General features: G+C 38.8%; 1 protein-coding gene across 1 annotated transcript in view; it reads left to right on the forward strand.

Moving 5' to 3' along the window:
* The window catches only part of TMTC1 (transmembrane O-mannosyltransferase targeting cadherins 1), a 245,692-nt gene that overhangs the window by 123,708 nt on the left and 96,191 nt on the right, over positions 1-25,793 (forward strand). Inside the window, exon 8 of the mRNA XM_058558571.1 lies at positions 13,841-14,030. Coding sequence (XP_058414554.1) covers positions 13,841-14,030 — 190 coding nt within the window. The remainder of the gene's footprint in view (positions 1-13,840; positions 14,031-25,793) is intronic.

Raw genomic sequence — 25,793 nt, forward strand, 5'->3', positions numbered from 1 at the left:
GGGATGGGTGTTTTGACTGATAGGTGGCTGAGATGACTTGAGGGTTGGGTGTCTTCCCCTCAGGAAGAGAGGTGACCAGTTCACAGAAGTAGTTAGCAGAAAGTTGGGTAGGAAAGTATTCTAAAAGCAGACTTGGGTATTGAATAATTTTGCTCATAGCTGTGTGGGTACCAGCTGTCCTGGTGACCCTTAACTTTATCTCATGGTCTTATTAGACTTTGGCTCAGAGCCTGGCACAAAATAAATCCTGAGAATATTGTCAAATAAATAAATGGTGATCCTGGTTACGTGAGCACCCGTGGAAAGGAGTGAGCCTTGTTGAAGTGCCCCTCTGAGGGGGTTGTCACACACCTGATATTCCCCTCTGAAAACCGGAAATGTGATTATAATGACCACTTGCAACATCCCCCCAACCCAATGCCTTGTCCAATGTTCTGTCTTCAGAAATATCTGAAAGGTTTTGTCTACTCATAACTTCATAAAGGTAACAAAATGTTTCCTTGAGAATTATAGACTTTATGCTGTGGAATATCTGGTTAACTTGGATAATTACATCTACAACAAATTACAGATACAGTACAGTGTGGTTCTGGCATTAATTTCCAATTCCTTCTCTAGCAAGGTGGTGAAGCCCTTAGCCAGAGGTGACTAAGGGAACTCTCTCTGTCTGGACCCGTCTATCCCCCACCTCCTGTTTTGTCAGCTTGGCTCTCCTACTTACCACCTGTGTCTTTCACGGTTCTTGCACCTTGAACATCTGGATAGTTGTGGCTGTAGCTGCTGTTTCTATAAATCACAAAGAATTCTCTATTATCATCTTTGTAATTTCTCTAAATTTAGGTTTTATTAAATTTTGCCCTCATATGTCCAAATCCCTCTGTTCCTCCCATCCCACATGGAATTTCTGTAAAAACAAGAGCCAGAACAGAAGTTTTCAGCAGAGGTAAAAGGGAGTGAGTAGAGACAAAAACCAGCTACTAAAACAAAGGGACCAAAAAATGCCAGGATAGCAATTTGGGAAATTAGAGGTTGGATTTGAGAGTGGCAAGGGGCTAGAGCCAAGGATTAAGGCTTGAGTTTGACCGAGGAATCTCAAGCTAAAAAGATAAAACCAAGGACAAGTTAGTATGGGGCGAGGTGGAGGATGGGGCGGAGGGCCAGAGTGATTGTCTAGATCTGTGCTGTCCACTGTGGGAACCACGAGCCACGTGAGGCTACTGAGCACGTCAAATGTGGCTGGTCTGAATTGAGATGTGCTATTAAGTATAAATACAGTATATACAGGATTTTGAAGATGAAAGTCTGTAAGAAAAAAGAATGTAAAAATCCCATTAATACTATAAGTTTTTATATTAATTATATGTTGTAAAGATATTTTGAGAATATTCATTGAAACAAAATATATTGTTAAAATTAATTTATCATGTTTCATTTTATTCTTTTTAAATTTGAAGTTATGCTTGCTCTTATTATATTTCTATTGAACAGCACTGGCTTAGAATAAGCACTGGGGTTCTTGGCTTGACTCTATGACAGAAGGAGGGAGGATGCGTGGGTTGATGAAGAGTAAATGGTGGATGGAGCAGACACAGCACAGTCTGAAACCTTTCTCTGCCTCTAGTTTGGGTGGTTTCTTCTAATCTACCAGTTCGCCTTTTGCTCAGCTCATTCTGAGTGGTGGGAGGGTTTGTATAGCACTCCACCTTTTGGTGTGAGGACTAACTTGAATCTAAGTTCTATCTGAAAAAAATGTCCTTTAGGGCTAAGACCATGGGTGCTTGTGACACTTCTTATAAATTACCACCCAAATTATGCCCTTACTGCAGCCATCTGGGGCTTTATGATTTTATTCCAGCCAGGTTACCAAACCTACATGTATCTCAAAAACACCTGGGAATCACGTTGAAGTATCCCTTCTGGGGTCCAGCGTCTGAAGATTCTGTTTCCGTGGTTTCAGTGGACTTACATTTAAGAAGTGATGAAATAGGTTTATGTGCAACTTGTCCTGTCAGAGGATTGGCATTTCGCCCAGGATTTACTCATCTGTTTATATCAGTCTCTTTAGAAATGAGATACTTCGACATTCAATCTTATAAATCTTGGATTAAAAATAAAAACAAAAGCCTAAATTGAGGATGGCTTCTGCATAGAGCTGGAGCCCGCAGACGAGATAACATAATGTTTCCACTATTAAGCCCCTCCCTGCTGCCTAGAAATTGGTTTTCCGTCTTACCAGATTTGAAGGGGGCAGGATGTAAAGCAGTATATACTTGACGGAAGAAGTATTGCCTTTATAATATTGAAAATGGTTGTCTTCCAAATCCAGGAGATAGGTAAAATAGCATTTTCAGCAAAAGAATATAAAAGCCGCCTATCAGCATCGTGTTTTTTCTTGAGATGTGGTCCTGGATAAGCAGGTAGAATACATTTGCTTAAATGGGTCGATCTGTTCCTCCTGTTCAGAAATACAGGTAAAGGCTTATATTACTTTGTAGGAACATATCAAGATAGGAAATAATAAGATCAAGATAGAACTCCTCTTCCTTGTAAAGAAGCTTCTTTTTCTGTCTTTCCATTTTCAGTTTCAGACAGGCGCAAAACCTTAGGTTTTGATTGTTACAGCCTTAGGGCGCTATGTCGTCCTAATATTTATAGCTCTCCTAACATGGGTGCTATCTCATAATAAATTCTGAACAAATTGAATTAAAATTTAAATGATTTAAGAAAAAATACATCGTGTGTTTAAAGAGAGCTATGCAAAATGAGCTGCTCTGTTCTGACTTTAGCAACTAGGAGGGTCTTGTGTTACAGGGTCCTCCATACACGTGTTTTTTGAAATGAAACTGAAGTTATGCTGATTTTTAAAGCAGTCATTACCAAACTAGAGTAAATATCAGAATCACCCAGGGAGGCATGTTAAAATCGAAGATTTCCTGGTTCATGTAGCAGAAATTCTGATTGAATAGGTCACAAAGTTGGGTGAGAGAATCTTTATTGACCAGCAGCCTAACTGTTTCAGGGGCATGGGGGGTGGGGGAGGTGTCACCCTTTTGAAACCCTCGGGTATAAACTGTGTCCCCTATGGCTGGTGAGCTCTCTACACAGGGGCTGTTCCCCCATTGTGTATTTTATTATGTTCATAGAAAAGTAGGTTCTTGGGGATGAAAGAGATGATCGAAGTCACCAAGTGTAGTTTTCTCAGTTGAAATGATACTGTGTAACGTAATTTACCTAATCTGTTTTGGACCCTGGAAATGAAGGGGAGAAATACAAGGAAGAGGAAAAAGGAGAGCGTCAGAGGAGGAAGCTGGTGGAGGTAGCCGATTTTACTTCTGGACTAGGGGTCTGTTATTGTAAATGCTGGTTTGGATCACTTATTGATACTTTACTTCTTGAAGAAAACTATATAATCCTTTAACTCTACTTATGGTGTTTCCATTACAATCTTAAATCCCTGAAAAGCTCATAAAAATTAAAGAAGCAATTCTTTTATTTTTTGCTAACATTGGAACGTAAAGGCAAAAATCGCTTTTCATGATGAATAAATGCCAAGCTCAAGCTTTTATTTAAGGATTCGATTTCTTGCTGTGTGGTGCTCTAACAAACATGTTCATCCGTGTAATCATCTGTCTACTGTGCTGTGGAGGAGATTACACGTTGGTTTTAAGTTTATGTCAGCTCTGCTTTAACTGTATAAAAGCTCAAGTTCATCTGGCTGCATTGTCCAAGAATTGAGTCAGGGTCTCAGGCAGGTGCTTCTCCGTGAAATATCAATATTGAATCCACCATATTTCCTTTAGTTTTCTACATTAATAAAGAAATGCTAATGGAAGACTATATGATTCAGTAGAGAACTGTATGTGGATCCAGGAAACCATCTTGTGTGCAGGCTCTGCTATGGGTTTGCTGTGGGCCCTTGAACAAGTCACAGCCTCTTTAAGCCTGCTTTCCTTATGCAAGAATGAGGGTAATACCCACTTCTTAGAGATTTTGTTGGGATCAAATAAACTAGAAAATGTTGTACATGTTTAAGGGATTTTTAATGATATTGGATGTAGTTCATTGGTAGGCAAACAGGATTCTTGTGTAGAAACCTGGAAACCTGTGTCTGATGCATTGTAAGCAGTCAGTACATATTTGTCAATGGAAGCTAAACTTGTACTCAATGAGAGAAAGTATGTTGCTTTGAAATAAAGATGTTGTTAAATGCTTTGTAGAGAGAAACACACCTTAGGTAGGAAATGAACCAAGTCTTCATTTTGCAGAAGGCGTTCTTTGCTTTCTTGTAGATATACTGGTACGAAGTTGTTGCTGACAGTTTCAGATGTTGAAATTCATTTTTTCTACTCTGATGAAGCTGACTGTGTTAATAAGCTAACTGTATTAATGGCACATTAAAAAGGTCAGAGAGACTTAATGACATTTTAGAGTCATTTTATAGTTTAGCCATGGTAACAGGAGTTCTCATTTAAACTATATTCATTGCAGTTTAATGCAAAATAAGAAAAAGTAAGCCAGGCATAGCTTTATAATGATGCTTTAACGACATGCGAGGGGGATTATCTTTACTCGTACATTCCTCACTATTGGATGATATCCCACAAGCTAGCATGGCGCTAGGTGCTGGAAGAGGGTGGGACTACACAAAAGCAGGCTCTTCCATCTGCGCCCTTCAGCTGCGTGCCTGGACAATTGGAACCCTAGCTGATATCTTTTATTGGACTGTAGAAAAATATATGGTTGCCTCAGGCCAAAGTAAAAGTATAAAATTCAAATATTTCCAGATTTTTAGGCATTATTTTAATATCAGGCTAATTTCTTAAAGCCCACAAAATCCATCTATTTAAAGAGCTGGGTGCTGGGGAGATAACTAAGCACAAGATACAGCCCTGTCCCCCAGGAGCTTCTGTTTTGGTGGGAAGACTGGCAGTACAGGGCAGTGTGTAACCCTGAGGCTGTGGGAGTGCATGAGAGGGACACCAGCCTGGCCTAGGGAGGGGGCTGGGACAGGGAAGGCTTATCAGAGGAAGTGACATCTACCTTGGGACCTGAAGGATCAGGAGGAGTTGGAGTTCAGCAACCTGTGAGAGTTGATTCCAGAAGATGAGGCGAGCCAGTGAGGTGCTGCTCTCAGGAATTTGAAACCCGAGAGTGAGGCAATTGGCCGTGAAGTCAGAAGTGACAGGTGTGTGAATACAAGGGAAAAGGAGAGGCTGGGCTGCCCTGATGACCCACATTCCAGCCTCAGTGATGAGAAGCATGAATGAGAAGCCCGTGAGCAGAGAGGAGGTGGAGCAAACACTAAGAGAAGCAGGGCTGCTGTGAAGACGACCCTCGGCTCAAAGAGAGGGTGTTGCCTTCCTTTCTTGTAGCTGCTTGGTTTGGTTCCTAAGCAGCCTGGTTTCACTTTTAATTTCCTATCATGAGATTCTTACCAGAATTTTTTGAATAACTCTACCTTTAATTGAGCTGGTTTGATTAGACCATTGGTTGTTATAATTCAGAAGAACTTGAAAAACAAAATGCAATGAGAAGCTGGCCAGAGAGTCATTTGGATCTCTTTTCCTTTTTCGCAAGTGTTTGGAAATGGTCTTAACATCTCTATTCCCAGGTGTTGAAGCATCAAGTGTTCAGTGCTAGTGATGAACCTTGGCCCTGGAATGCCCCAAGGCAGGGCCACAGCACTTGTCTGGCACCTCCTCCTCTGTTGCTGTAGAGGAGCAAGGGGATGAGGGTTGGTGGACCATCTTCTATACCAGCCATTCCACTGGGATTGCCTTGAGACTGTCTGCCCAGCCTGGCATCCTGGGGGTCAGATCCTGCTTCCAGTCACCCCGTCCTTGTCTATAGATGGTTTTCCTTGATTTCCTTTTCTTTTGTGTCTTCTGTTTTTGATCCACATTACTATTATGACATTCATCCATGTTGTTGCGTTCATTCTTCTTGCTGAAAAGATTTCCATTGAATGGATATACTACAATATATGTATCCATTTTATTATAGATGGACATCTGGGTTGTTTCCAGTTTGGGGCTGTTAAGAATAGTGCTGCTATGAACAATCGTATAATGTCTTTTGGTAAACGTATGTGTGCAATGCTGTTGGGTATAAACAGGAGTAGAATTGCTAGGTCATGAAGTTGGATTTATTCTGCTTTCATGAAACTGCCTACAGTTTTCCAAAGTGGTTTAATCAATTTACAGTAGTGCTTCAAAGTTCCGGTTTCTCCACATCCTCACCAATACTTGATGTGATATTTTTTATTTTAGACATTATAGCAGGAGTCATTTTATTATTTTTTTATATTACACATTTTAAATTCTGTACCCTAATATGACCCATATTCTTAACTGTTTTCAGAAAGTGTCACGTTCATTTATAATTTGAAGGCATTTTTATTTTTTGGCCGTGCCTGGACTCTCCCATCTTTCCACCTATTTAAATTCTGTGTAGATTTTACGAGTTCATTCCTTAATCCTCCATTTTTCATTAGTCTGTTATTTCTTAGAACTCCATTGAAATTTGATGTTTATATTTCACTGTTACACAATCATGTAATGTGTGTATGCGTTCTTACCACCAATGCTGTGAAAATACCCTTTTGGAGGGTAGAGAGCTAGATCTTTTTACCCTTCAGCGCCTAGAAAAATACAGAGTAATCATTCAACATTTATAGAATTCCAGTGAGAGGCGCCTGTCTACTGCGAAGGGTAGTGCAGGAAGTGGCTTTCTATGGCTAGTCCTGGAGAAGGTGATAGGCAGGAGAAGAAGATGATAATGATGATACTAAGCAGGTTATGCCTCCAAAGGCCTGTCATTATTGCTGGGGCACAGTTAGGCTGTGGAGACTCTTTTAAAGCATCAATGGTAATTCAGGAATTGTGAGGATGAAAATAGGGGACAGCCTGCGGGCGGGACAGGACAGATACTAAAATCCAGTGGCTAGAGGTAGAGTCAGGGCAGGGGGTGGAGGGGGCCGCAGGAGGTTCTCCATGGTGGTGGTAAATGTGGTTTACATGGAGGGTGGGTGTTGACTAATATTGACAGTGTTAGCCGACGCCCTTCCCGAGAGGACGCAATGTGTATACAGAGGACCCAATGTCCCGTAGAAATGGTGGAGGATTTTATAGATGAAAGAGAAAGAAGGATCCTTTGAGCAGTGACATGTTTATATAAAACAAGCAAGTGCTGTACATTTCTGCTTGCAGTGCATGCTTTTTTCATATGTACCTATCATAGACATCCTTCTAGGACAAGGAAATAGGTTACGCTCATGTTATTTCTTAGCAGAAAAGGTTTTTTTGAAAGGCAAAGCACAGAATCTATGAATATTTTTGCACTTAAAACAGTCTAGTTTTTTTCTTGATAAAAATGAAGATTTAGATTTAAAGAGCCACACAGTTTCATTAGGTGCCAATGGCTGCCTGCTGCTTCCCCCACAGCTGCATCTTCCCTTCCCATTTTATGTGTTTCCAGGTGAAACCTTTTCACTTTTTTCCAGCTTATCAATGAAAATACATGACTAAATTGGTCAAGCTGAATTCCTGGCTGTCTGTCCCGTATATTCCATTTTGTTAGCAAGATATTCTAGTGGCTTTCCTCCTGTTAGCAGAATTCATGATAGAAAATTGGTAAATAATTCATTTTGGTTTTGCTCCTGCTTTAAAAAAAGAGAACCCATTTACCCTTTTGCCCTCTTCCCAACTCCTTTCCCCTCTGATAACCATCAATCTGTTCTCTATATGTATGTGTTTGATGTTGTTGTTGTTTTATCTTCTACTTATGAGTGAAATCCTACAGTGTTTGTCCTTCTCCGTCTGACTTATTTCACTTGGCATAATACCATCAAGGTTTATGGCTGAGTAGTATTCCATTGTATATATATACCACATCTTCTTTATCTGTTCATCTGTCGATGGGCACTTAGGTTGTTTCCACATCTTGGCTATTGTAAATAATGCTGCAGTGAACATAGGGGTGCATATATCTTTTTGAATTAGTGTTTTCATATTCTTTGGATAAATGCCCAGAAGTGGAATAGCTGGATCATACAGTAGTTCTGTTTTTAATTTTTGAGGAATTTCCATACTGTTTTCCATAGTCGCTGCACAAATTTATGTTCCCACCAGCAGTATACAAGGGTTCCCTTTTCTCCACATCCTCTCCAACACTTGTTATTTCTTGTCTTTTTAATAATAGCCATTCTGACAGGTGTGAGGTGATATCTCATTGTGGCTTTGATTTGCATTTTCATCATAATTAGTGATGTTGAACATCTTTTTGTGTGGCTGTTGGCCATCTGTATATCTTTGGAAAAATGTCTGTTCAGATCCTTTGTCCATTTTTTAATGGGGTTGTTTGTTTTGTAGTTGTTGAGTTGTATGGGTTCTTTATATATTTTGGATATTAACCCCTTATCAGATGTATGCATTGCAAATCTCTTCTCTCAACTGATAGGTTGTCTTTTCATTTTGTTGATGATTTTCTTTGCTGTGCAAAAGCTTTTTAGTTTTATGTCATTTGTACTATGATGGATGGAAACTAGACTTTCGGTGGTGAATGCAATGTAGTGTATACAGAATTTGAAATATAATCATGTATACCTGAAATTTATATAATGTTGTTTATAAACCGATGTTACTTCAATTAAAAAAAAAAAGAACCCAGCTGGCAGAGATATTTGACAGATTATTTTATTTGTGAAATTTTAGCAGAAATAAACAAGATGATTAGTTTGAAATGTAATTCATAGTCAGTGAGTTAGAAAGAAATACTTTAGTTGCTGATTACAGCTAGTTCAGCTAGCCTCCTAAAATCTAATTTTCTTTTGGTGTGATTCCAAGTGGCTTCTTTATACTTAAATTTGCAAAAATTTTCCAATGCTGTTTCAGTATTTCAAATAGTATTTAAAGAGTTTCTAGCAACATTGATCTGAATTCATATGCACTAGAAGGTAGGTGATGTCTCTGAGTTTCTGGAGATGATAAAAGGGGATCCTTGGGGTACGTTAATAGTCTTGACCTTCCTAGTGTTACAGGAAGGGGAAGTTGCTTTTAGTTCTGTGGTTTACTTTACCTTTTTAACCTATTTGGGTTATAATCTGTGTAAAAAGTCACAATGAACATTTAAAAAATATTTAAATAACTACATTGAGATTGTAACGTTTTAAAAATATTGTTCTTTATATTTGCTTTTTGTCATTATAGTATGGCAAGTCTAGAAAATATAAGAAACTGAGGCTAACCTGCAGGGCAAGGTCAAAATGTGAACTTAACATTAGAATATAAATGTCTGCACAGCATTTGCAGCTATTTCACAGTCAAGCTGCAGCTCGACATAAAATAAGAAAGTATTCCTGTTGCAATTGTGTTGCCTTTTTCACTAGTTAATAAAAAGTTTTTATTATAGAATATGTACAAAAGTAGAGAAGAATGGCATAAAGAACCTCTGCATACCCATTACCCAGTTTCAACAATCACAACTCAAGGCCAATCTTGTTTCATTCATACTCCCACCCACTTCTTCCCCCTAGTCCCCAGTCAATCACTTTGAAGCAAATCCCAAACATCATCTCATTTCTTATGTGTATATTTTGTGTGTGTTTCTTTTCCTTTTTTTTTTTTTTTTTGCTGAGGAAGATTAGCCCCGAGCTAACATCTGTGCCAGTTTCCTCTATTTTGTATGTGGGTCGCCACCACAGCATGGCTGATGAGTGGTGTAGGTCCATGCCTGGGATCCAAACCTGTGAACCTGGGTCACTGAAGCGGAGTGTGCCAAACTTAACCACTACGCCATGGGGCTAACCCCTTTTAGTATGTTTCTGAAAGACGAGGACCCTTAAAAAATGTAACTACAATACAATCATCACACTTTAAAAATTAATAATGATTCTCTAGTATCATATATCCAATCAGTGTTTCAATTTTTCCAATCTCATAAGTGGTCATTTTTACCAGTAATTTGTTTGAATCAACGTCTAAACAAAATCTGCACTTTGTTTGATATGTCTCTTATATGGAATTTGCAATATTCTTGATTTGGCACATTGCATCCCTGTGGTGTCATTTAATGTGTTCTGATGTTTTCTGTATTTGATGTGAACTGGAAATAAAGGGCTCCTCAGATTCAAGTTTAATTTTCTTTTTGGACATGACTTGTTCATAGGTGGTAGTATGTATGTCTATCAGGAGGACATCTGGCTGTTAGTTTCCCTTTCTGTGATAGATCACTAAGTTCCAGGCACCTGATCTAGCCTGATCCAGCCATTATAAAGCACCTCATCAGCTTTTCACCTAATAAGTTTAGCAGCCATTTATAATCATTACTTAAAACTATTATATCAAGAAGGAGAGATACTGTTTTTTAAAGTGATTTTTAAGACCTAGAGTGTAGGGCCGGCCCCGTGGCTTAGCGGTTAAGTGCGTGTGCTCCACTACTGGCAGCCCGGGTTCGGATCCTGGGCGCGCACCGAGCACCACTTCTCCGGCCATGCTGAGGCCGCGTCCCACATACAGCAACTAGAGGGATGTGCAACTATGACATACAACTGTCCACTGGGGCTTTGGGGAAAAAAAGGAGGAGGATTGGCAATAGGTGTTAGCTCAGAGCCGGTCTTCCTCAGCAAAAAGAGGAGGATTAGCACGGATGTTAGCTCAGGGCTAATCTTCCTCACACACACAAAAAAAAAAGACCTAGAGTGTAACTGAGTGACATAGCTGCCTGATTTTCCTGCTAAGTTTGATGGTTGAACATTCTCTAAAGCCAAGTCGCAGAGAATCTTTACTGAGCTAAGAAGCAGACAGCATCAGCTTAGAAGCTCTGTGAAAAAAAGAAGCCCAAAGTGATCCAATCATTTCTCTATGGAGTTGGGATTTCCAGGAGACAGTTTCTTAGGCCCAAACCTAAAGGGAATAAGGCGATTTTTTTGTTTTTGTTTTTGTTAAATAACAAAGCTTGGACTTCATCAGGCTTTCAGTATATACTGTACTGTTTGTACACTAACATTTTACTAAAAATAACAACCGAGAGGAGAGTGTTGGAATACACTTGAAATATCCCCATTCCTTCAACCCGTGTCTCTGTTGGGGAAGTGAATAATCCCCATCACTGAGCCTTACCTGATCCTTGGTGATCATTTCCACTGCCAGCCTTGGAGGAATAAGAGGGAAGGGAAGGAGATCAGTTGGGAAGGTCTGGGAAGGGTGTTCCAAACCAGTAGCTACTTGTTGAGAGGAATTCATGGTGAATTGACTCTTAACATTGGAAGACAATTTAGAAATTATTGGATCCAACTTCTTTGCCAATCCAAGAATCCCTCCAAAAGAATCTGACGAATGAGGAAGGCCTTCTCTTCACATTCTGTACTCTTATGGTGCTCATCTCATTCTGCCTATTTAATATATAGGCCAATTTAATACATTCCTATTGCCTATTTAATGTATTCCTTGGGACAAGGAATTTATCTAATTCTTCGGTTTAATCTCATGTAGGGTGTCAGAGATAAATACAGCTGGACATTAGTTAAAGCAGTGAGAATATTTTATTCAGTAACTACTCATAGTAGGGGAAAGAGCTGAGTGCCATTCTGATTTGTTCAGAGGTGATTGGACATTTTAAAGGGGGGATGAGAGATGGGGGGAAGCTGGGGCTCAGTAGAGTTAGAGAAGTAAAACATTACGAAGGGTTGGTCATAGAAGTGCAGTTAAGCTGGCTGTGTCTGCTGGCTGGCAGTTGTTGAAGTTAAGATTCTATCCTCCCACAGAGACTGAGAGACAGACCCTGTCCTTCCTGATGATTACATTTGAAAGGAATGGCTCTCAGGTCCTTAAGAAAGACACTTCTGAGTTGTAAGAGATACGTAGTCCCAATTGTAAGTCCTTTGTAGTAAACGTTCTAAGAAAGGGAGGTCAGGGGCCTTTTGTCAGATATTGGCTAGAACAAACGGTAAATTCTCCTAACAGCATTGCACTTTCTTAGGCAGGCATTTTAATGGGGGGGTCCAGTCATCCCAGGGATGTGGCCTGATACTGCTAGAAGCCGTGCTAGGGTTTGATCGTCTCCTAGTGTGGAGGTTTGGATGGAAGGGAGGCATTATGTGCTGAGAGTTCTGCAGTTCTCAAGGGTCTAGAACAATACTTCTTGAATTCGTGTGGACTGAACAAATTTAAATACACTCAATTTCCTCTGCCCGGAAAGGGGTCAGTTAGAATTCCTTCCACTTTACCTTAGTGTGGAGACACAGCCAGGAATTTTTTACCTCAATAAAAGAGGTAATATTGGTTTATAACATTATATAAATTTCAGGTATACATCATTATATTTTGATTTATGTGTAGACTACATCACCCAAAGACTAATTAACCATCCATCACCATACACATGTGCCATATTACCCCTTTTGCCCTCCTCCCTCCCCGCTTCCCCTCTGGTAACCAACAATCTATTCTCTGTATCTATGTGTTTGTTTGTTCTTGTTTTTATCTTCCACTAATGAGTGAAATCATATAGTATGTGACTTTCTCCCTCTGAGTTATTTCGCTTAGCATAATGCCCTCAAGGTCCATCCATGTTGTTGCAAATGGCAAGATTTCATCTTTTTTAAGGCTGAGTAATATTCCGTTGTGTATATATATACCACAGCTTCTTTACCCATTCATCCGTTGATAGGCGCTTAGCTTGTTTCCAGGTCTTGGCTATTGTGAATAATGCTGCAATGAACATAGAGGGGCAAATACCTTTTCAAATTAGTGTTTTCGTGTTCTTTGGATAAATACCCAGAAGTGGAGTAGCTGGATCATATGGTAGTTCTATTTTTAATTTCTGAGGAATCTCCATACCGTTTTCTGGAGTCTGTACCAGTTTGCATTCCCACCAGCAGTTTGATGGTTCCCTTTTCTCCACATCCTCTCCAACACTTATTTCTTGTGTTTTTAATAATAGCCATTCTGATGGGTGTGAGGTGATATCTCATTGTGGTTTTGATATGCATTTCCCTAATAATTAGTGATATTGAACATCTTTTCATGTGCCTATTGGCCATCTGTATATCTTCTCTGGAAAAATATCTGTTCAGATTCTCTGCCCATTTTTTAATTGGGTTATTTATTTTTTTGTTGTTGAGTTGTATGAGTTCTCTATTTATTTTGGATATTAACTCCTTATCAGATGTATGATTTGCAAATATATTTTCCCAATTGTTAGGTTGTTTTTTTGTTTCATTGATGGTTTCCTTTGCTGCGTGCAGAAGCTCTTTAATTTGAGGTAGTCTCATTCATTTATTTTTTCTTTTGTTTGTCTCCCTTGCCTAGGGAGACATGGTATTTAAAAAGACACTAAGACTGATGTCGAAGAGCATACTGCCTATGTTTTCTTCTAGGAGTTTTATGGTTTCAGGTCTTGCATTCAAGTCTTTAATCCACTTTGAGTTAATTTTTGTGTATAGTGTAAGATAATGGTCTACTTTCATTCTTTTGCATGTGGCAACGGGGCAGCATTTCTGTCATATACTTTCATCAAGCTTTTCCTTCATAGCATTTATCTCAGGTTGTAATGTATTTATTTGTATAATAATTTTTAAATATATGTCACGGAAACTCTGTCTTTACTTGTTTACCATTGAAAGGCCAGCACCCTACCACAGTGACTAGAACCTGTTACATATATTCCAAAATAATCAATTTAATGACTAAACGAATGAATGGCTTTCGATTTTGCCTTGTCTTTTCCTATATGACAACATTGATAGTATAGAAATGCTATTTAATAGAAACATGGTGAATGAATGTTTGCAAAATGTCATGGATCTTGAGTTGTGTTTCAGTGATTCTTCTTCTCTTTGTAGATTCCTTACCTATTCCTACCTCTTGGCCTTCAACGTGTGGCTTCTGCTTGCGCCTGTCACGCTGTGCTATGACTGGCAGGTGGGCAGTATTCCTCTGGTAGAGACCATATGGGACGTGCGGAACTTAGCCACCATCCTTCTGGCAGTTGTGATGGCCTTATTGAGCCTTCACTGTTTAGCAGCCTTCAAGGTAATTTTCTTAAAAATCAAATGAACTCTCTGCATTTGAAAAGAGATACTCTATACTCAATAATGCTTTTTTTCCAACAGGAGGTCTGGGTCTAAATTGAATCTACTCTTTTGTCTGAAAAACTTTGTGTATTTAAAATTTTCATTAAGTTGTATATATTTTAAAGACCTTAGTGGGGTTACAGACCATGGCCACCTTAATTATATGATTTCTTTTACTGTTTCTATCAGCCCTATAGGAAGTGAATCTGAAGTTTCATGTTTGCAAACAAGAAATTTTTTTTCTGCTGTGTTTGGCTAATTTTTGAAGTAATTTGTTTGATTTCATGTGATGAGAAATGAGATAATGACAATATATTCACAAGTACTTAAAATATGGTTAAGACTCTACTTCCACTAATGACTGCCTGCCTGAGTTGTTGGGTTATTCTAACTCCAAAAAAAGAAAGGTAAAATGTAAAACTGGAAAAATTTATTAAATGTACCCATTTCACAAATGATCAAAGACAGCAAAGAACTTGAAAATGTTTCCTTATGAAAAACTGCTACTGCATTGGGTAAGATGCTTCATGCCTGAGGATGTTCCCATCCCCCTAGATCTGGTGTGAAAACCCACAAGTCTACTGGCTAGAGGTGGCTGATTTGGTCTGGGAGAGTAGCAGAGCAGCTGGAAATTTAAGGGGGAGATTTTGGAAGCAAGAGAGCTGTAGAAGGGCTGAGAATAATATACTCTCCATGCATTCATGGCTGACTGCAAATGACTTGTGCACATGGGGCTCTCTAGGGAGCATAAGCAAAATTGAAAGACTGGGGAGACTTACTTATTTGTTGCAAATTTTAATGAATTCTTCAACCCACACATAGGCCAGTCGGTAGAGGATGGAAGCATCCCTGGCTTGAGTTGTCTATCTGTGTATATAGCCTCAGTTCAAATTGTTGGCTGATTACAAAACTGTAGAGACATAAGGGAGATCCCCAGAGATCCAGGCAAAAGATAAAAAACACTGAGCAAAAATTTCAGCTCTCTGCAAAGAAACAAGTTTTTCAATTTGAGTCCAGGCAAGTTCATCGTATATTAAAACAGGAAAACCAGCAAATTTCAAAAGAACAAAATAGAATACAGAGTCACCACAATGTTATGACATACAATGTCTAGTTTTTTAATCAGATTACTGGACATGTAAAGAAACAAGAGAGTGTGACCCAAACTCTGGGAAAAAACTAGTCAGTAGAAAATGGAATGGAATTGAGATTTCAGAGAGCTAAGCTCACGCTTACATCATCAATTGATTTTTGACAAAGTTGCCAAGGTAATTCAATGGGGAAAGGATAGTCTTTTAAATAGAAGGTACTGAAATAATGGAATACCTATAGGAAAAAATGTGAATATCAGCTCGTACCTCATACTGTACACTTAGAAATTAATTCTAAGTGGATTACAGTCCTAAACAGAAGAATTAAATAATACCAAAAATTCTAAAAGCAAATAGGAGAAAATCTCTGGACCTTGGATTAAGCAAAGATTCTTGGAGATCCATGAAGTACAATTATAAGAGAAAAAGTTGATAAATTAGACATCATCAGGATTAAAAATTTTGCTCCTCAAAAGATAATGTTAATTAAATCAAGAGGCCAGCCATGAATTGAGAGAAAATATTTGCAAAACATATATCTACAATGGACTTGTATCTGGGATATTTAAAGAGCTCTTAACACTCTTAACGACAAATAACGTTAAAAATGGGCAAAAGATTTAAATAGACACTTCACAAAAGAAGATATACAAAGGTTAATAAACACATGAAAAGATGCTCAGCATCATTAGTCATTAGGGTAATTCAAATTAAAGCCTCAAGGATTTGCCACTACCCACCCACTAGAATGAGTGTAATTAAAAACAATTATAATCCTAGGTGTTGACCAGAATGTGGAGCAGCTGGAACCCTCATACATTGCTGGTGGGAATGGAAAATGGCTCAGCCACTTTGGAAAAATTCGAGGGTTTCTTAAAAAGTTAAACATTAAAAAAAGCAGTTGTATTCCTCAGTGTCTACTGAAGAGAGATAGAAACTTATGTCCACAGAAAAGTCTTGTACATAAATATTTATAGAAGCTTTATTCGTGGTAGCTGAAAAATGGAAACAATCTAATGACCTCAACTTGTAAATGGATGAACTTAACGTGGTAAATTATTCAGAAATTTAAAGGAGCAAAACATAAACATAAAACAACATAGATGAACCTCAAACACAGTGGGCTAAGTCAAAGAAGCCAGACATATAAGGCTATATACTATATGATTCCATTCATACAAAATTCTAGAAAAGGCAGAATTATGATGACAGAAAACATGTGGTGATGGAGATTGACTGTAAAGACACTTGAGGGAACTTTTTGAAGTATTTAATGCTTTCAAAAATTTGATTCTGGTGGTGGTGACTGAACTATGTACATTTATGAAAACTCACCAAAATGTACATGTAAAATGGGTGAATTCTATTGTATGTGAACTGCATCTCAATAAAGATGTATTAAAAAAAGATTCAAGTGTTACAAATAGATTAAAGGCTGGAATGAATACAGAAGTGAAATTTGAATATAAAACACAGTATGTGATCCTGAAAATATGATCAAAAAAATTTTGAATGATTAAAACCTTTTTTATTGAAGTGAAATTCACAAACATACAATTGACTATTTTAAAGTATACAATTTAGTGGTACTTACTGTATTCACAATGTTGTGTAACTACCAGCTCTCTCTAATTTCAAAGGTTTTTCACCACCTCATAAAAACACCTCATACCCAATAAGTAATCACTCCTGACTCTTCCCTCGCCCACTCCCTGATAACCTTTAGTCTGCTTTCTGTCTCTATGGATTTGCCTATTTTGGATGTATTATATAAAAGGAATTATACATTATTTGGCTTTTTGTGTCTGACTTCTTTCAGTTAGCATAATATTTTTGAAGTTCATCCAACTTGTAGCATGTATCAATACTTCATTCCTTTTTATGGCTGAATACTATTCCATTGGATGTATATACCACAATTTGTTTATCCATTCATTCATTGAGGGACATTTAGGTTGTTTCCACCTTTTGGCTATTATGAATAATGCTACTATACACATTGTTGTACAAGTTTCTGTGTGGACATATGTTTTCATTTCTCTTGGGTATATACCTAGGAGTGAGATTGCTGAATCATAAGATAATTCTATATTTAACTTTTTGAGGAACTATTTTCCACAGTGGCTGCACCATTTTACGTTCCCACCAGGAGTGTACGAGGGATTCTATTTCTTTACATCTTTGCCAACATTTGTTATTTTTCATTATTTTGTTTAAAGCCATCCTAGTGGGCGTGAAGAGGTATCTCATTGTGGTTTTGCTTTGCGTTTCCTTGCTGACCAATGATGAACATCTTTTCATGTGCTTATTGGCCATCTGTATATTTTCGTTGGAGAAATGTCTATTCAAGCTGTTTTCTCACTTTTTAATTGGGTCGTCTTTTTGTTGTTGACTTGTAAGAATTCTTTATTATTCAGGATATTAAACCCCCAACAGATAGATGAGTTGAAAATATTTTCTCCCATTCTTTACATTGTCTTTTCATGTTCTTGATAATGTACTTTAATAGACAAAAATTTTTAATTTAATGACGTCCAATTTATTTTTGTATTTTGTTATTCATTGATTTTTGTGTCAAATCTAATAATCCATTACCAAATCAAGTCATGAAGATTTACAACTATGTTTTCTTCTAAGAGTTTTATAGTTTTAGCTTAGATTTAGGTCATTGATCCATTTTGAGTTAATTTTTGTATATGGAATGGTGTATAAGTCCACCTTCATTTTTTTGCATGTGGTTGTCTAGTTGTCTCTGCACCATTTTTTGAATAAACTGTTCCTTCCTCCAAACAGCTTATTTTAAAGTAATCTTCTTATTAATCTTTCTGTAAATCAATTTTATAAGGTAAGGATGATATGAATAACCATCCTCAAGAAACTCCGGCATGCCCGTGAGTTATGTAAACTTGAGCTCAAATATCTTTTTCTTGATGAGGCCTCCCGTAACTACCCTATTTAAGATGTAATCACATACCTTCCACTCCACTTCTTATCTCCCTTTCACTTTTTAACTTTTCTTCACTATACTTCCAGTTTCTAAAATGCTATATAATTTGGTTGTTTTATGTAATGTCTGTTTCCTCCAACTAGGACGTAAGACCTATGAGGACAGAGATTATTTTTTTCTGTTTTCTTCACTGCCTTATTTCTAGCATCAAGAGCTTGCTGCATCCAATATTTATCTAAATTTTATTGTTTGCCACTCAGTGTATGTTACCTAGTGAATAAAACTATAAACAGGGGCCCACCCAGTCACACAAGCGGTCAAGTGCGTGCGCTCCGCTGCGGCGGCCTGGGGTTCGCTGGTTCGGATCCCGGGCGCGCACCGACACACTGCTTGGCAAGCCATGCTGTGGCGGCGTCCCATATAAAGTGGAGGAAGATGGGCACGGATGTTAGCCCAGGGCTAGTCTTCCTCGGCAAAAAAAAAAAGAGGAGGATTGGCAGATGTTAGCACAGGGCTCATCTCCTCACAAAAAAAATTTAAAAAAAACAAAACAAAACTATAAACAGCATCTCTGCTCCATTAGATTTTGGCATGCAGAACCCTTTTTTTTTTTTTTTTAAGTGAATTATCTAAAGCCTATAAAAGGACCATACTCAATAACAGTATGAAATGTTTGGGGGTCAATATGAGGTTTGTTTTATTAGAGTCTGACCTTAGCTCATGGTTTGGCACGCCTGCTGTATTGTAATTGATCTGCAGGAGCAAATGAGTAGAGCATTGGAGTGGTGTGTCAGTAAGAGTTTTCCTTGACTCCCTCCCAACTAATTACAGGGAGTGGGGAGTCCCCACTGGCTGTCATCTTGGTCAGGTGTGTTAAATATGGACTTTCATGATGGCAGTAGACCCTGCACACGGGTGAGCCTTGGCCATCCCCAGAGTGTCTTTAATAACATGATGAATGAATGGAAACTTCCTCCTTGGAAGGCTGTTAATCCTTTTCTTTCATGGAATTTGTTCCAACATCACTTTAATGCATCAGGGAAAAAATTAGCAAAGCATTCCAGCTGTGGTGATTGTAAAATTGAGCTTTTCTGTGGTGGCTTTCATCTTGAAAATTCTTTGCAGAGATTAACTAAAGCCTTGGCAATTCTTGGAGGCCACTTACACTTTCTACATTTTTTTCTTCCAGAGTTTGGAGACAGAGGTTTGGCATCTGACTCATGTTTGTGTGGCCTTGCCTCTCTGTTCTTGATCTGCTTACACACTAGAAGGTCTTAAAAGTCAGATTTTCCTGCTAGTTAGATGCCTCTGGGGGCCGGCCCCGTGGCTTAGCGGTTAAGTGCATGCACTCTGCTGCTGGCGGCCCGGGTTCGGATCCCGGGCGCCCACCGACGCACCGCTTCTCTGGCCATGCTGAGGCCGCATCCCACATACAGCAACTAGGAGGATGCGCAGCTATGACGTACAACTATCTACTGGGACTTTGGGGGAAGAAAAATAAATAAAATTATAAAAAAAAAAAAAAAAAGAAGCCTCTGAAAGTGGGGATAATCCTATGTTTTCCGTGAGATGATTAGTTACTAAGGACATAATCTTAAGGACTCTGACTCCAAGACAGTAAACATAGGATTAAGCTTTTGTGAAAATAGAGGCTCTGCTTTATGGACATTCTTCTATGCTAAAAAGGAACAGTGGATGAAATGTTTGTAATGATGTCAGCGAAATAAACACAGCTCTGTTCACCTTGAATATTTCCAAATGATATATGTACTGTATTGATAAGTGTAGGAATGAGATTATTTTATAATCCCTGGCTGTGTCCTTAAATATTGAGCTGGTGAGGCCATACAATACGTTACCAGAAAAAACATTATTGGATAAACAAGCATAGACATTGAGTCCAGAGAATCGTGGAAAATATTTCTTTTATTTTCACCTTTGATTCTCAATCATACAAAAGTCACTCTGGCTTATATTCAAGGGAGAATATGTTCTCTTTAGCCTCACTGCTTCTTCCTCTTTCATGCTCTTAATTTTAATTGAGTGCCTACTAATTGCTAGGATTAGAACAGTGAATAAATGAAGGTCTTGTCTGCATGGAGCTTACACTTCAACACTTAAAATATGTTATTTGTTAAGTGTTGATAAGAGCTGTGAAGAGGTCAGGGCTGGCCTCCCAGGTATGCTATTTCAGCAGAGACGTGAAGGAAGTGAAGGAGTGAGCACGTGGCTATTGGAGAAGAGTATTTCAAGTAGAAAGAAAGCAGGTACCAAGGCGCTGAGGCAGAAAAGTATGGGAGCATTCGTAGAACAGCAAGGAAACTGACATGGCTGGAGCTGAGTGAGCCAAGGGATAGAGACAACTGAAATGACATCAAAGAGATGATGGAGTGAGAGTGTGTGTGTGTGTGTGTGTGTGTGTGTGTGTGTGTGTGTCTGTGTGTACAGGATCAAGCCTAGGTCTTTTAAGCCTCTGCCTACTTACTGCTCTCCTGCCATGCTTCTTCCACTTGGCCTCTGGCGTTGTTGACAATCCAGTGTTTTTGTCTGGTTTTCTTGTTGATACGGCCAGGCCACAGAGGGGAACAAGACTGGGGAAAGAATTAAGGTCCTTCAAAGCATTTAGATGCTTCTGTGTGTGTTTGTGGAGAGTGGGAGATGGGGATTGAAAGAAAAGGACGACCTTAGAGTCAACAAGGGATCTGTAAGACATACAAATCTTTCTTTTGCTAATATTAACCTTTTTTGAGGGGGCATAATTTGGGGGCAATATATATGTTTACAACCTTTGTTTCTCCTCCAATTTACCAAAACCTTCTTCTGTCATCCTCTCTTGTTATCAACCAGGGCACTGGAGGAGGGGGACATAATCTATCCTGTTACAGTTGTATTTACACTTATTTGAAATTTTCTGGAAATTATTTTGACTTCACAAAGCTACAAATTAACGCATGTAATAAATAAAACAGCAAGTGTGTTATTTTTCAATCCCTGCCCACTCTCCAAATCCTACCCTCCATAGGCCTCCTTTGAACATTTGTTGTTGTCCATTTTTACACTTATTAAAAGCGAAAACAAATTCTTTCTTTGATAAAAGTAAGTTAAGTTAGACACTATTACAAATTGCAGGCTCCTCCAGATCACTTCCACATCCAAGTGGAGTGTCCCTGTAGGTAAGCAACTCAAAGAGAAGATGTTTGACTTTTGACAAGCTCCGTTCCAGGGTTGAGTGGGAGAACTAGGACACAGCATCTAAGAGTTTCCTTTCTCTGGAAATTACTGCAGGATGAATTTAGAGATTGTTTACAGTTTGTCCTGTTTTCATGGCATAAGAAATTTAAGACCTCAAGGAGTAGTTTATTATTTATCATAGAAGAGTTCACTTGCATCTTTGAGAATTTAAATGTAGAATTTGTCTTTTTCTGTACCTCTCCTTCATCTCCTCTTCCTATTCACACCCTTTATTCACTAGGAATACATTTGAGCTTATATTACATAATGTAGAGGACAATATAGAAATTCGTTATTCGATTGGATTTTTTTTTTTTTTTTTTTTGGTGATGAAGATTCACCCTGAGTTAACATTTGTGCCAGTCTTCCTCTGTTTTGTATGTGGGTTGCTGCCACAGCATGGCTAATGAGTGGTGTAGGTCTGCGCCTGGGATCCGAAACTGTGAACCTGGGCTTCCGAAGCAAAGTGCACTGAACTTCACCACTACACCGTGGGGCTGGCCTCCTGGATTGAATTTTTTTTAACAATGAATTTTAAAGTCAACTAATTTGCTCTCACTCTTTGTGATGAGGATAATCACTCTGTTGGAATGTATGTACAGTAGAGATGAAGAGTATTTAAGCTGTGAAGGCTAATTATTCCATTCTGTTCTGTGAGTAGTGAATGTCTATCTACCAGGAGAACCATAGGCTGAGAATGTGCTTGGGTTTTTCTTTATGACTCTTGCAGACTGTATGTCGGACTGTTGACTTGCAATAAATAGTGACATATATCAGGAAAGTAGCAAGTCTCATTTGGATTGTTGAGAGGAGTTAATACCATTGGTCCTACTCTTTATGGGTGTCCTTTTCTCATGTCCTCTAATGTGATTTCCCTGCATTACAGAGGAATCACCCCTCAATTATATTTAAGAGTAATTTATTTGGTATTAGTTCTTTATACATTCTCACAGGGAAGATTCTAAGGTATTTTTATACCTTTTATAATCTTGTGGCATAGTTCTAAAAGTAAAACCTGAAGAAAAAAGAGAGTGATTAATGATTTTCCTAATTTGACCCGACTTTCCTAATAGTGACCTCAACAATGGGGTATCTTTTGAGAATGACCATTAGGCAATGGAGGCCTCCTCCCCCAAGTATGGGGCTTTAAGGGTTTGTTTTTTTTTCATTTTTAGTAGAGATCACAGTTGTGTCCCAGTCTGTCTATGCATAGTTAGATGGTCTTCCACGTCACTCCCTTGAAACCAACACGAATTGTAGGCCACCTCTCTGGGCCCTAGAAAACAAGCCAGATTCTCAGATCCTCATGGGGATGAATCTGCAGCCTCACCAGTGGAGATGACCACCAGTGACAACTTGCTGGAAATGGAGGGGCAGGATGGAGGTGGAACTAATGCGTCTTCTCACTTGGAGAAGTGGCTGCATTCATCTCAGGGATCTCTCTTCCTGCCTCTTCTCAGCCTTGCTCTTGATTAACCTCCATGGTAGTCTGTATCGCAGCCCCCATCAATATACTCAGTAAAAGAGGAGCCAGATATCTGATGGACAAATAGAGATTGTCAGCCTTAGATCTCTCTTTCCTTAAAACCCCCATGCATCTCAACAAGGGGGTAAGGTTAGAATGAGAACCACTACTGGAAAGTGATTATTTGCTCATTGACATTCTTACCTCATTCCCAAAAGGACTTGGAGCAGCTTATGGTACAGTACAAATACAGCACAATGGGATAGAGTAGGAGATGGCAAACTTTTTTTGCCAGAACCAGATAGTAAATATGTGCAGCTTTGCTGGTCATACAGTCTGTCACAACTATTCAACTCCACCATTGTACCATAAATTAGCTGACCGCTGGGATAGAACATTGTACTGCCATAGACCCATACAGTTGACCTAACATGATTTCAGATTTCTGGAAATTATTTTGCGTTTAGCTCAGGCAAATAATAGGTTATGGTATTATTGTGGCATATGGATCACTATGGAGTACATCTTGTAAATTTCGGAAGCGTCATTTTGAAACCTGGTAAAATAGGCATCAAGTTTTAATATACCAAATGGTAAAATAAAATTGAACTTGGGGCGTGAAGATTGCATTTAATGGTGAATGGCTCTATGCCAATGCTAGTTTGTTTTTTTTTTCCTTCTGACCTATATTTCTTCTCAATTCCCATTCTCTGCAAGCACCACATTCTCCATCCTTTTTCTATCCTCAATGCATGAAAATTCTCCTCATTCACTTATAGATCCAGTCTTTCTAGGCCATTTACAACCCATCCATCCAGTTTGTCCTGCTTTGGACCATTGCAGTCACTGATAGAAGAGGCCCTGATGGTCTCTTCTCTGTGACCACCAGTGCCATGGGAGTATCCATTGTCTGGGATGCCTCTTGGTCTCAGATTTGACTGGCCCAGCTGATCCAGGCTCTTCTCACTGCTCTCAGCTGGCTTCTTCACCTGTCACTTGTTTGCCTGTGGTGATAATGTCCTGCTGCTTGGGTCACAGTTTTCCAGGTCAGTAGCTATAGTCAACTTTGGCCCTTAGGCCATGCTCCAAAGCTCAGATTTTTGTTTATATCATTTTTCTGATGAGTGTTGGAAAATGAGCTTACCGCTTCATCAGATGCAGTGTTGGAAAATAGAGAAGTTGGATTTGTACCTCTTTTTAAAATGGAACATATTTAAAGATCCATTGCTATTGCTTCTTTCCACATAGTTTTATGTCTCTGCTTTGCTATATGTGATACTTATTGTGACGTATGTTCTGTCACTATAATTTCATTTGGTAGTCTGCTTTAAATTCGTGAACACCAGCCTCAAGTGGAAGCCAGTTCCCTGCCTGTTGGACGCAACTCAGGTGTGTGTGGAGGAGCGCTGCCCTGAGTTCCAGATCAAGAGTCCTGAGGCTGGGAGGAGGGAGCCGTGGAGTGATTAGCACTGACCTGAGTGTGAGGCCAGGCTCTGCCACTTACCAGCTCTGAGCTCACCTCGTTCAGCCTTGTTCCTGCACCATAGTGTAGGGTCGTTGTGATATTGAACCAGGGCAAGCCACATGAGACACTCAGCACAGTGGCGCACAGGGAAAGCATTGGGTCCCTGTCAGCTGTCTTTATAGTCTTTGTGTCATCATTATTGTCACCATCATAATGTTGTCACAGCTCAAAGTCAGGAAAACAATAAGGGCTCCTGTTTTCCATTCTGGAGGAATAACCAGACTTGAAAAAACATAATCCAGTTGACTGCCTATTTTGATTCTATATATTTCAATATACAATCCTGCTTTACATGATCAAAAAATATTCTAGTGGTACTGAAGATTAATCCTGCCCCCCCCAACCTCTCTTTCTTCTCCACCCTAGGTAACAGAGGTTAAATTCTTGACCTAAGAGCTAGTGGTATTAACATATGTTCGGGTTTTTAAGGCTTAAGCATATTTTGGAATTTGGAAGTAGGTATATTCAAATATAATGGAAGGGCAGAATCCAAACACAAAACTACTCTGTTAGTAAAAAAAAATGAAGAAAATGGTGACAAATATCACTGACTTATTTATAAATGAACATTGGAGTTATCACCTAAACCTCCCAACTGTAGAAATATTATAGATGTCTTTAAAGGTATTTGAAAGTTTAGCAAAATAGGCAAGATATAAGAAAGGAATAATTTTCTTTTGTTGTTCTGAAAACTTCTTACTATTATTGGTGGATTTCTCCATTCCATTCAGTGATGAGTGTTGGAACGAAATAGACACTAGAAATGCAACTTTGTATTCAGTGGCTACCTGGAAATCAGAGACCCTGGAGCAAAGTCTTCCCAAGGCATTCCTTTTGGCCCATGATTAATATGTCACCTGTGAAGTCATTCTCCCTGTGCTGGATCTGAACCTTATACAAACCCTTCTTCCTCATGTTCTGTGTAATATACAATTCAGTTGTACCTGGGGTGCTCTGCTTGGCTTTTGATCTGAGCCTGGCAGGAGTTTTTTCACATCATTAAATAATTTGTTTTATTCTTTCCCTTCCCAGGGCAATTACATTTTCGTTAAGTCACACTCTTTAATAAGAAAATGACTTACCCAGCCTCTGATGTTTATACCTTAGTTGGAAGACTCACTGGATTTATTAATGGAAGAATTAGATAGTTGCATAATGGAAAAAGGAGTTTTTGGACGTCAGTAACAGCTTGCTTTCTTTTTCATGATTGTATGCTTTATGATTCTCAGTGAGGGTTCGTAGTCTACTTATTTGCTTTTACTCAGAATAATTGACACCTTTTGAGTAATAATCTTAATTTTTAACACTTTATTTCTCTTAATGATTCATACTCTCATAAAAGAAGCTCATTACCACTTAGCCTTACAATACTCCTGATTGTTTTTAAACTCTTAAAAAGGTCAAAAGACATTTTTGTATCTCCTGGAGCCATTCTATCCTTTCTATTTCCATTCGGAATATGA

This window comes from Diceros bicornis, chromosome 17 (assembly GCF_020826845.1).
Source record: "Diceros bicornis minor isolate mBicDic1 chromosome 17, mDicBic1.mat.cur, whole genome shotgun sequence".
In the NCBI taxonomy this organism is placed as follows: Eukaryota; Metazoa; Chordata; class Mammalia; order Perissodactyla; family Rhinocerotidae; genus Diceros; species Diceros bicornis.